Source organism: Aquarana catesbeiana, linkage group LG04 (genome assembly GCF_042186555.1).
Source record: "Aquarana catesbeiana isolate 2022-GZ linkage group LG04, ASM4218655v1, whole genome shotgun sequence".
Lineage (NCBI taxonomy): Eukaryota > Metazoa > Chordata > Amphibia > Anura > Ranidae > Aquarana > Aquarana catesbeiana.
In genome coordinates this window covers 290,130,552-290,143,205 of record NC_133327.1, presented here as the reverse complement: position 1 = coordinate 290,143,205, position 12,654 = coordinate 290,130,552, and the positions used below count along the sequence as shown (strand labels likewise).

Genomic DNA, 12,654 nt, shown 5'->3' with positions numbered 1-12,654 from the left:
TCCATGGATAAGGAGAAAAAAGGGGAAAAAAACTCCGATAGTGTAGTAATAATCATAAGGAGTTTATTGCCTTGATTGACCATAGGTCATATACAAAATTCCAGAATAAAAATTTAAATGTTTAAAAAAAGCCGGCATAAAACAAAGGCTGAACGCCCGTGCAAACATAGGATGCGTGATGGCAAGCACTGTGAGGCCACGCCCTACATGTTTCTTCATACGTGACGTCTTCTACGAGGCAGTCGATGAGCCCACTTCTGGTTAGGGTTCACTAAAGCCTCCCCAATCTGTTCATTCTTTTCCTATCCATTCATGGCTAAGAAAGCTAATGTATTATGAGTGGGAGCACCCAGATAAAAAGTTTTTTCCCCTGAAAAAGTTTTCAATACTTTATCCTATGGAGGAAGAGTTTTATAAGAAATAGGGAATTCCAGGAATCGACGCTGCTACTGTATATCCTTTGTAAATAAAAACCTGACTTGTCCAATAGACAAAGCTCATATGCTAAAGGTTCCAATGGGTAAGAAGTTGGAGTTCCTTTTGAAAAACTATATTTCGCTCACAGGTTCAGTCATTCAACCTGCGCTGGCAGCGATCGGAGTATATCAGTCAATAAAGGACCAGTTTATAGAGGTTCTCAAAATTATTCCTGATCAGCAGGCCTAGGATTTGGCTGGAATATCAGAATCCTTGTGTTTTACAGTAGATGCTATGAAAGATTCTATTCTCCGGGCCTCACGGCTCATGCTAAGGCTGGTACATGTGCGTAGAATCAAGGGGGCACGAGAAGTCTTGCATTTTCATTCCAGGGATAGAGAATTGGCAGGCAGACTACTTGAGTCGCCAACAATTGTTCCCAGGAGAATGGTCCCTTCACCTCGACATCTTTCTGTCAATATGCCAAAAATGGGGAGTTATGGATGTGGATCTGTTTGTGTCCAGGTTCAACAACAAGATCGACAACTTTGTGTCAAGGACAAGGGATCCGATGGCATACAGAACAGATGCCTTGGTTTTTCCGTGAGATCAGTTTTTTACTGATCTGTGCGTTCCCTCCTGTTCTGCTGCTTCCCCGCCTTTTCGCAGGATCAAGCAAGAAGGGAAGGAGGTGATTTTTGTGGCCCCAGTGTGGCTAAGGAGATCTTGGTTTGCCAAGATCATAAAAATGGCGGTAGGGGACCCTTGGACCCTACCGCTATGGCCAGACCTTCTCTCACAAGGTCCGGTATTTCATCCTACCTTACAAACACTAAATTTAGTGGTTTGGCTATTGAGACCCACATTCTAAAAGATCGTGGGCTGTTAGCTTCAGTAGTTTCTAATTGGTTAATACTAGGAAGCCGGCCTCCGGAGTCATATACTATAGAATCTGGAAGGCATATGTCTCCTGCTGTGAATCCAGGGGTTGGCTCCCCAGGAAATATGTCATAGGTAGGATCCTTGAATCCCTAAAGATACGATTAGAAATGACGCTGGCCTTAAGTACTTTCAAGGCCAGATGTTGGCTTTATCGATGTTTTTTTCAACGACCACTTGCTTCACACTCTCTGGTTCATAACTTTATTCAGGGGGTAATGCAGATTAATCCTCCAGTCAGGTCACCCCTGAACCCTTGGGACTTAAATTTAGTCCAGTCATCTTTACAGAAGCAGCCTTTTGAGCCAATACGAGATATTCCCTTGGTCCTCTTGAGGAGGAAAAATAATTTTCTTGGTTGGCATATCTTCTGCAGGAAGAGTATCAGAGTTGGCTGCTCTTTCTTGTAAAGATCCATATTGGTTTATTCATAAGGATGAGCTTGTATTGCGGCCTCATCCTGAATTCCTACCGAAGGTAGTATCGGTTTTTCGTTTAAACCAGGATATTGTTCTGCCTTAATTTTTTTTCCAGAACCTTGTTCTGTGAAAGAAAGGTCACTACCTTCTCTTGATGTGGTGAGAGAGTGGTCAAAGTCTATTAAAAGTGTCCGCTCAGATTCATAAAATAGATGTTTTGTTTGTATTGCCAGAGGGTCCTAAAAGAGGACAGGCAGCGTTGCAATCTACTATCTCTAGATGGATTCGTCAAGTGATTATTCATATTAAAGCGCACTTCTCCAGGGCTGTTAGTGCTTCTTGGGCAGTGCATCACCAAGCCACCTTGGCTCAGATCTGCAAGGCCGCAACTTGGTCTTCAGTCCATACATTTACCAGAATCTATCAAGTAGATGTAAAAAATCATGAGGATATCGCCTTTGGGTGCAGCGTACTGCAGGCTGCAGTATGAGTCCTCTAGTCTCTTGGTGCCCTACTTTTGTTGCGTCTCCCTTCCTTCAGTTGGCATTGCTATAGGACATCCCACATAGTAACTACTATGGCTCTGTGTCCCGTGATGTACGATAAGAAAATAGGATTTTTATAACAGCTTACCTGTAAAATCCTTTTCTTTGAAGTACATCACGGGACACAGAGGTCCCTCCCTTCTTTGGTATACATGTGTATTGCTTTGCTACAAAACTGAGGTGCTCCCACCAGTTGGAGGGGTTATATAGGGAGTGCACTTTTTAAATTAGGACGTGCCAGTGTCCAACAACTGAAGGTGGCCTATAACCCACATAGTAATTACTATGGCTCTGTGTCCCGTGATTGACTTCAAAGAAAAGGATTTTACAGGTAAGCTAGCTGTTATAAAAATCCTATTTTTTTTGCAAGGAAGAATGGGCAAAAATGTCACTCTCTAGATGTGCAAAATTGGTAGAGACATCCCCCAAAAAACTGCTTCATCTGTCTTAATGGTTTTTACGTCCTAAGGCCCCATTCACACTAGCGCGTTTTTTGATGCATTTTGCATTTTGCAGAAATGCACGGGAATTTTTTAACATGGGTTCCTATGGAACATGTTCACATCAATGCTTTTTTGTATCTCAGCGTTTTTGGAAAGGGTCGGGGACTTTTTTGCATGCAAAAAGCAGCGTTTTGCATGTAATGGTTTTCAATGGACAAGCATCAAAAACGCAAGTGCTGCGTTTTTGCAGCGTTTTTGCAGCGTTTTTGATGCGTTTTTGGTGCGTTTTTGCCGTTTTTTTTTTTTTTTTTTGTAATTTTTTTTTAAGACTGTAAAAAAAAATGAAAAAAAAAAAAAAAAAAACGCAAATCGCGGCAAAAACGCCGCAAAAACGCCGCAAAAACGCCGCAAAAACGCGGCTCAAAAACGTGGCAAGCATGAAAAAAAAAACCTCCAAAAACGCTCAAAAGCAACATGCATAGGTGTGAATCGAGCCTAAGGGCCAGTTCACACCAGATGCGCTTTTTTTCTGCACTAAAATTGCATGCACACTGTTTTCCATGTATTCCAATGGCTCTAGTTCACACCAATGCAGTCAGTTCCAGTCAGTTTCTGCACTGGAAACTGACTGCACTGTTGTGAACTAGAGCCATTGGAATACATGGAAAACACTGTGCATACATTTTTAGGGCCAGTTCACACCACAAAAATGAACTCCGAATACGTTCTGGGTCAGTTTTTGCTTACAGTTCACACCAGATGCAGTTCCATTGTATTTTCGATACAATTTGCTAGGTTCCAGTACAGTTCTGTGCAGAAAAAATGCAGCACGCTCTACTTTTTTTTCTGCATCGGAAACTGACTGCATTGGTGTGAACTAGAGCCATTGGAATACATGGAAAACACTGCATGCATTTTTAGTGCAGAAAAAAAGCATACAAAACTGCATCTGGTGTGAACTAGCACTTAGGGCTGGTTCACACTATAAAAACGCACTCCGGATACGTTCCGGCATGCACATTTTTGACACATTCCAGTGCTTTTCCGGATGCATTCCAGGTGCTCTTTTTCTTCTTTTTTCCTGTTTTTTTCCACTATACTAGGGTCCAGAGCCTTTTTGATGCATTGGAGTCCGTTAGGCTCGATTCACACCTATGCATGTTGCTTTTGAGCACTTTTGGAGGTTTTTTTTTCATGCTTTCCACGTTTTTGAGCAGCGTTTTTGCCGTGTTTTTGCGGCGTTTTTGCCGCGATTTGCATTTGGGGTTTTTTTTTTTTTTTTTTTTTTTTTACAGTTTTTTTTTACAGTCTAAAAAAAAAATTAAAAAAAAAATTAAACAAAAAAAAAAACGGCAAAAACGCATCAAAAACGCATCAAAAACGCTGCAAAAACGGTGCACTTGCGTTTTTGATGCTTGTCCATTGAATTCTATTACATGCAAAACGCTGCATTTTGCATGAAAAAAAGTCCCTGACCCTTTCCAAAAATGCAGAGAAACAAAAAGGCATTGATGTGAACATGTTCCATAGGAACCCATGTTAAAAAATTCCCGTGCATTTCTGCAAAATGCAAAATGCATCAAAAAACGCGCTAGTGTGAATCGAGCCTCAGGGTGGATTCACACCTATGCAGTTTTAGTGCTTTTTGCATTTCGCAGATTTGCACTACAGTCCATTCAACATTGTTTCCTATGGAACAGGATCTGTAGTGCAAATCTGCAAAATGCAAAAAGCACTAAAAATGCATAGGTGTGAATCCAGCCTAAGGATTCACACCTATGCATGTTGCTTTTGAGCGTTTTTGGAGGGTTTTTTTTCATGCTTGCCACGTTTTTGAGCCGCGTTTTTGCCGCGTTTTTGCCGCGTTTTTGCCGCGATTTGCGTTTTGCGTTTTTTTTTTTTTTTTTTTTTTTTTCATTTTTTTTTACAGTCTTAAAAAAAAATTACAAAAAAAAAAAAATAAAAAAAAAAAACGGCAAAAACGCACCAAAAACGCACCAAAAACGCTGCAAAAACGGTGCACTTGCGTTTTTGATGCTTGTCCATTGAAAACCATTACATGCAAAACGCTGCTTTTTGCATGAAAAAAAGTCCCCGACCCTTTCCAAAAACGCAGAGATACAAAAAAGCATTGATGTGAACATGTTCCATAGGAACCCATGTTAAAAAATTCCCATGCATTTCTGCAAAATGCAAAATGCATCAAAAAACGCGCTAGTGTGAATGGGGCCTTACAGTGCATTTTTTATGCATTTTACTGCGTTCCAGTACAGCCCAGTGCAGGTAAAATGCAACATGTTCTACTACTTTTTTTTTCTGGAACTGGAAAGCCCTGGAACTGACTGCACTGGTGTGATCTATGCCATTGGAAACCATATAACCTACTTTTCATGCGTTTTTGATGCAGAAAAAAACACACTGGACTGCATGTGGTGTGAACTGGCCCTAAGTGCAGAAAAAAAGCGCACGGAACTGCATCTGGTGTGAGCTAGCACTAGATCTACATATAGGATTGCCACCTCATCCCTCTAAGGCTGGATTCCCACCTATGCATTTTTAGTGCTTTTTGGCATTTTGCAGATTTGCACTACAGATCGTGTTCCATAGGAAACCATGTTAAATGGACTGTAGTGCAAATCTGCAAAATGCAAAAAGCACTAAAAATGCATAGGTGTGAATCCAGCCTAAACCCTAACACATATTAATTACACGGGTTCTGTGGCTGATTAAGGTGGTAATTAAACTCACTTGGTGCCTTATCTGCATTTAATTAGCCTCAGAACCTGTTCAAAGGCTTTCGGGTTTAGAGGGATGAGGTGGCAACCTTATCTACCTACCAGGAAGTCATGAAATTTTCTATGGAACACACCAGGGACTTAGATAAGGCCTTGTTCTGAAAAACAGAGAAAGCTTTTATTTTTCTATAACAGAGGTACATTAATGGTATAATGGCACATAGGGAAGCTGGAATTTAGAAAAAAAAAAGGTGAACTGTAAATATGTGAGGTTTAAAAAAGACACACTCCACCTGCATACTCCCAAAGGAGATTTTAATCAGTGGCACCTAATTTGGAACACTGGATGCTAGTTCAATAGATTTAAAGTGGTAGTAATTACAGGGGAGTACTTTTTTCTATATCTGCTATTTCATGCATTTGGATTATGAAAATGAATACACGTGTCAATTTTATATCTAATTTGTTTAAATAAATAAATATATAGATAGATATAGATATTTATATCTATCTATATATATATATATATATTTTTTTTTTTTTTTCTACTTTAGGTTGCCTGTAGAGTTCCTGGTCAAGTCTTTGGAAACCCCAAAAACCACAATAATGCTGAGGATGAAACATTCATCATGCAAGTTAGAAATCCTACCCTGAGCCTTGGTTCACATTGGTGCAATTTGACATGTGATTTGACATGTCAAATTTTCCTAATCGTCCTAATCAGTGCAACACTGCATTTGCGGCACCGCAACGATTTCAAAAAGTAGTTTCTTTACTACTTTTTGCAATTTTGGGGTGCAATTTCCTGCACAGAAGCCTGCACAGATGTCTGTGAAATCACAGCCGAAATCACGACTGACATGCGGGAATGCAATCGTGCGAGTTCAGCTGAACTCATACAGCTTCATTCCCGCAGCTCAGTGTGAACCTGGGCTAAATGTAATGCTGTCGATTTTGCTTAATTCTCTATAAAGCAAACGGCAAGATCTGCCAAGCTTAAAGCTAATTAATGCTGTTTTTTTCTTGACAGCAATTAAAGCTGAACTCCAGACAAATCACATAGGTGAAATAAATTTTAGGCTGCATTCACACATGATCGCGGATGGAATCACCGGGATTCTGTCCCCCAATTTCAAATGGCTGCAAATTACTTCTAATGGCACCCCAATTGCTCCACGATCTTGCCGCGATTGTCGCGCTGCAATTGCAGCAAATCACAACGTGCAACATTGTTACCTAAAAGGAGCTCATATTCCTTTTTTGCGATTGCAAAGCAATTTACCGCGTGACATTTGCATTCCCTTTTTAGCACAACACTGCAGCAAAACTGTAAGGCCAGCCATACCCAGAGCAAATTTTTTTCCTGCAACTACGGGTTGATGTGGGAATCCCTCCTGCCGGGCCATTGTCTTCTCCGGTGGAGGGGCAGAGGGGGGCAGAGGAGGGCAGGGGAAGCCGGGAGAAGACAGTGATTATTGTTAGCGGCTACAGCAGCCGCTAGCAATACTCACAGGTAAAACCTGGCATGCTGGTTGTACCCAATTATCTTGGTACATTCAGCCTGCCCATACACAGTTTGAATCTTGGCTGGTTCCTGCTGAACTGGCCCAGATTTGAACCATGTATGACCTGCCTTAGCTGTTGCACTTCTTTTCCTTCTCCAAGTATGATCTCTGCAGGTAATGTAAAAGGCTGATACCAAGTAAAACGCAGGTAACTATACTGCTTTCATTTAAAAAATGAATTTAAAGATTAATGACTATAGAGCCACAATAATTTGTGTCTTTTATATCTGCCTGAAGCTCGGCTTTAAATTCTACCTGTACAACCTATGACCTTTTAAAGGACATCTGAACCCAGTCTATGGGCAATAAATTATTTACATATTCTTACAGTGGTTGTAAAGGCAGAAGGTTTTTTATCTTAATGCATTCTATGCATTAAGATAAAAAGCCTTCTGTGTGTAGCAGCCGTCCCAGCACCCACTAATATTTAACTGAGCCCCATTTCTATCCAGCGTTGTCCACGAGTGCATCGTTCGTACTTCCGGGAATCTCCCCCCTGATTGGCTAAGATACAGCAGTGGTGCCATTGGCTCCCACTGCTGTCAGTCAAAGTCAGTTACCCAGTTAGGAGAGAGAGGAGGTGGGGACGAACCAGAGCTCCCTGTCCGAATGGACACAGGGAGCTGTGACTCAACTTGGGTGCCCCCATAGCAAGCTGCTTGCTGTGGGGGCACTCAACAGGAGGGAGGGGCCAGGAGTGCCAAAGAGGGACCCAAGAAGAGGAGGATCTGGGCTGCCCTGTGCAAAACCACTGCAACAGAGCAGGTAAGTATAACATGCTTATTATTTTTATAGAAAAAAAATTGAGACTTTACAATCACTTTAACAAGCAAAAGAAAAGAAAAATAACTTTAAACAATTTTTTCCTGACCACTCTAACTGATTCTTGTGAGGTAATTCATCCTCAAGTTTCTTCAAAGATCAGTTAATTTCTAGCTGCTGTGTGTTTACATTAGAGGGAGGCAGGCTGCCAAGATGCTGCTGTAATAGTAGTAGGCAATATTTAAGAATTCTGTGTCTTTGTTGTGAACTTTGAAGACACAGTTCTCCACAATAGCTATAGCTAAATAGATTAATAAGGAAGTGTTTAAAATCATTTTATTGCTTGCTTCGATTATATAATTACTTTGGAGCACATAGCCTGGCCAATTTTTGGCTGTGTGCCAATCACGCTGGCAACAAGCAAATCACTCTGTGCGTTATCCAATCCTAAGCCCTACACCGGGTGTGTTATGCATTCCTGAGCCTTGTCCCCTGTATGATACACTCTCCTGAGCTCTGGACCCTGGGTGACACTCAGTTCTGAGCTCTGCACTATATATACTTTGTTTCATTTCATACTCGGCCATGGCATGGAGCTCTGAACGGGTATGCCATCCCTTTAGAGCACATGCGCCGGTGATGACAAGCCTTATTATAGGCTTACCTGTAGGTACAAGTAAAAAGAAGAAAGACTTTACTACCAAAGGAGCTGATTGTGCAACAAAAAACTGAGAAGGAGGTTGTACAGAAGTCGATCAGTAGATAGTAGTAGTACATTTCTATACGAAATGTTTCCTGTAGTGTTATGAACACTTTTAGAATGTACATGGTGGAGACATGACAAGCTTTTCCTTCCATGGAGCAGAGAGCGGACAGAATTTTGTCTTCAGGTCATGGAGGGGATTTGCATGATATGTGGGGAAGATATTTTAAGTCCATACTGTGCATTGCTTGATATCTATGTTTAATCTCAATCACAGTAAACTATCTTGTTTTACCTCTGCTAGAAGATAAAAGAATATTTAGATTTAGCATTTTTTTCAAGTATTGGTTTCTGCACACTGAAGAGCAGTGTGTTTGTGCACACAGCAAAACACAAAGAAGACAAATGAGTACAGGTGGAATAGTATCATAATTCATTCAATAATCATAGTGTTCTCTTATTTGTCAAACTCTGAAAAAAAGAGAGGAAGAGAGGGAGAAAGAAAGCAGCAACCTACAGAGACAGAAAGTAAACCAAACTATATGAATGGGATAAAGCATAAAGAAAAAAGTGCTGCGCTGGTCCAATATAATGTGATTATGTGACAGTGCTTAAAAATACAAATGAAAGTAAAAAGTGGGTATACGGGTAGTCTGTTTGTATGCACAGTATCCTGTGATGAATACAAAAAACGTATAAAAGTGAGAAAATGTCCTGGATCCTGGTTCAGCTTATGTAAGGACTGTAACGGAACCGTGCGTGCAGGGAGTCGGTACCAGTAATCCTCATACACACCTGGTGCTAATATAACTTGTGCAAATAAACATTAAAGTGCTGTTGTGTCTGTGCAGCCCGTGCGAATAAATATGGTCATATACATGTACTTAGACAGTGAGCAATAAAGATAGTAGGTATCATAAACATAGCATGTGCAAACTACAATAGTATATAATAAATATAAAAAAGTGCAAACTATGCAAAATAAATATCCATGGAGGAAAAAGTGCAAACTATGCAAAAATAAATATTGTGCAAAAAACACATAAGTGCAAAAAGCAGGTGTATGGCGTCTCTCTATGAAATCCAAATAGAAAATGACACTACAAAATATATATGTTGTTGCGTGAAGTCCAAACCAAGTCTTTAAATGTAATAAAACATATATGCCAGTGCAAGCTCAAAGAAGATATTTAGTAATCCTTTAGCAATCCAACTGTGCAGCAAATAGCCGGTGGGGTGCCGAAAGAGAGAGGGTGTATATCCTTTTCGTGCTCAAACACACACAGGTGAGTAATGGCCCCTTACCTTGCGGCAATGGGACAACAGCATAGAAGGTAAATGGAGGAGATAGTCTCTCTTTGGGGTCCCTGGACCGGAGTCGGTGGTCCCTGTACTTTTAATCCCTCAGTACCAGCATCAATCGTAGCAGAGCCAACATAAGGGAGAACAAAAAGGGTACCAGATAGTGTAGTATTTCAAACAAATCGGTATTTTTATTGAGGTTAAAAGCATGTACTCACATGAAGTAGATGCATATCACATATAAATCCTACGAGCGGCGAGCTCGTCAATCCAAATCTGTATCAGTGCCTATCCCGTCCCTACGCGTGACGTCACCCAATCACGTGACTTGAAGTGAGCTCGCCGCTCGTAGGATTTATATGTGATATGCATCTACTTCATGTGAGTACATGCTTTTAACCTCAATAAAAATACCGATTTGTTCGAAATACTACACTATCTGGTACCCTTTTTTTATGTTGACTCTGCTACTATTGATGCTGGTACTGAGGGATTAAAAGTACAGGGACCACCGGCTCCGGTCCAGGGACCCCAAAGAGAGACTATCTCCTCCATTTACCTTCTATGCTGTTGTCCCATTGCCGCAAGGTAAGGGGCCATTACTCACCTGTGTGTGTTTGAGCACGAAAAGGATATACACCCTCTCTCTTTCGGCACCCCACCGGCTATTTGCTGCACAGTTGGATTGCTAAAGGATTACTAAATATCTTCTTTGAGCTTGCACTGGCATATATGTTTTATTACATTTAAAGACTTGGTTTGGACTTCACGCAACAACATATATATTTTGTAGTGTCATTTTCTATTTGGATTTCATAGAGAGACGCCATACACCTGCTTTTTGCACTTATGTGTTTTTTGCACAATATTTATTTTTGCATAGTTTGCACTTTTTCCTCCATGGATATTTATTTTGCATAGTTTGCACTTTTTTATATTTATTATATACTATTGTAGTTTGCACATGCTATGTTTATGATACCTACTATCTTTATTGCTCACTGTCTAAGTACATGTATATGACCATATTTATTCGCACGGGCTGCACAGACACAACAGCACTTTAATGTTTATTTGCACAAGTTATATTAGCACCAGGTGTGTATGAGGATTACTGGTACCGGCTCCCTGCACGCACGGTGCCGTTACAGTCCTTACATAAGCTGAACCAGGATCCACGACATTTTCTCACTTTTATACGTTTTTTGTATTCATCACAGGATACTGTGCATACAAACAGAGTACCCGTATACCCCCTTTTTACTTTCATTTTGTATTTTTAAGCACTGTCACATAATCACATTATATTGGACCAGCGCAGCACTTTTTTCTTTATGCTTTATACTATTTATGGGCCTTGTTTGATCCCACTCTGTGTTTGCAGCTGTCCATGTACACCATTGTACACCATTGTCTCCTAGGTAGCGCAGGAATAATCTATATAAATATATGAATGGGATGCATCAAAATTAAAATGTATTAGTTACCATGGGCAGAGGGTCATCATGTAGCACCTCATCAATGGCAGCACATATCTCCTCCGTTTGTTGCCTAAGTAATGCAGGAGAACACATCTAAAAAACATAAATTAATATTTAATGTTGGGGAATGCTTAGGATGAGGGCCAAAAATAAATACGACTTTACCTCTTGATGTGGATCCAGGTTTTCTTTACTTGCAGTAGTTGAATTTATTTCAGGTTTGTCAATCGCCTAAAGAACAATAATTTTCTATGAGGACATAATACTGCAATTTCTTATATAATACATTTATATTTCCCGTCCTTGATATAATGTTCATGACTATACATTATATATGTTTGGAGAAGTTTATATTGGTCCTAGGATTTTTATCATTTGCATGATTTTAAAGTGTTACCTGAAACCTTCCTGCCAAATGTTCCCAGCACAGGACATAGTAAGAAGAAGTGTTGGGAGGAAGGATTAAGCGTTGAAGATGAATTACAGCTATGGATATTTTTACATAGTATTTTTTTTCCTTTTTAGCCCGTGGTGTGTGAAACACACCCAAAAACTTCACCCGGTGCCAAAAAAAGTGCACACACATAAAGAGTGAACACAAAAACATGCAACGGGTGCTACACAGTCTTCACTAGGAAGGACCCTACCCTGATCCCCTGGAGCGTTAGGCTCCAGACAGGAACTGAGGTATTTCACTTGGGTCCATCTGGCCGAAACCAGATAGACACCCTTTCTCTGGAAGGTCAGTGGGACTTCCCCAAAGGGAAACTCCATGAGAGAGGGTGAACCAAGCCAGAAGGCCATGTCCACCCCCTCCCAAGACGTTCAGGGTGGGCCCGAGGACCCACACCCTACTAATCACACAGTGACAAATGTGTAACACATTCAACAAAGAAGTACAAAAAAGTGACAAACACGAGGAATTAAAGGGGGAGTGGGGGAGAAGCAAGTGGGAGAAGTGAAAGTGTCCATTGTTCAATACAATGGCCGGCCCTTCGGCCAGGAATGAAAAATTCCTCTGGTCCTTGCCAAAAGGCTTGGCTCTAGAGGATGGGGGGGAAATACTTGTGTATGGTGAAGTGATCATGGTGCCATAAATCAAAGTGACCCTCACTCACAGTGATTGTAAGGCACCCCTGAACTTTCACTTTAGGGACACATTCACCACAGGCTTTTCATCCCAACCCTGACCAACAGCCCAGTCAGCGCAGCCCCCACCCCAGCCAGGAAGGTCTGGAGTTCTGAGAGCTTAGGGAGAGCCCCTAACCATAACGCTCAACCACCGCTCCCATCGCTCCTACCTAATTACATTTGGGAAATACTAACCGCCCCCCCGGTGGGAA

General features: G+C 41.0%; 1 protein-coding gene across 2 annotated transcripts in view; it reads right to left on the bottom strand.

Moving 5' to 3' along the window:
• MLIP (muscular LMNA interacting protein) overlaps window positions 1-12,654 on the bottom strand; it is a 514,228-nt gene that overhangs the window by 207,516 nt on the left and 294,058 nt on the right. For both annotated transcript variants that reach the window (XM_073626679.1, XM_073626680.1), the window contains exons 6-7: window positions 11,477-11,542; window positions 11,318-11,404 (exon numbers count right to left, since the gene is read on the bottom strand). In XM_073626679.1, coding sequence (XP_073482780.1) covers window positions 11,318-11,404; window positions 11,477-11,542 — 153 coding nt within the window. The remainder of the gene's footprint in view (window positions 1-11,317; window positions 11,405-11,476; window positions 11,543-12,654) is intronic.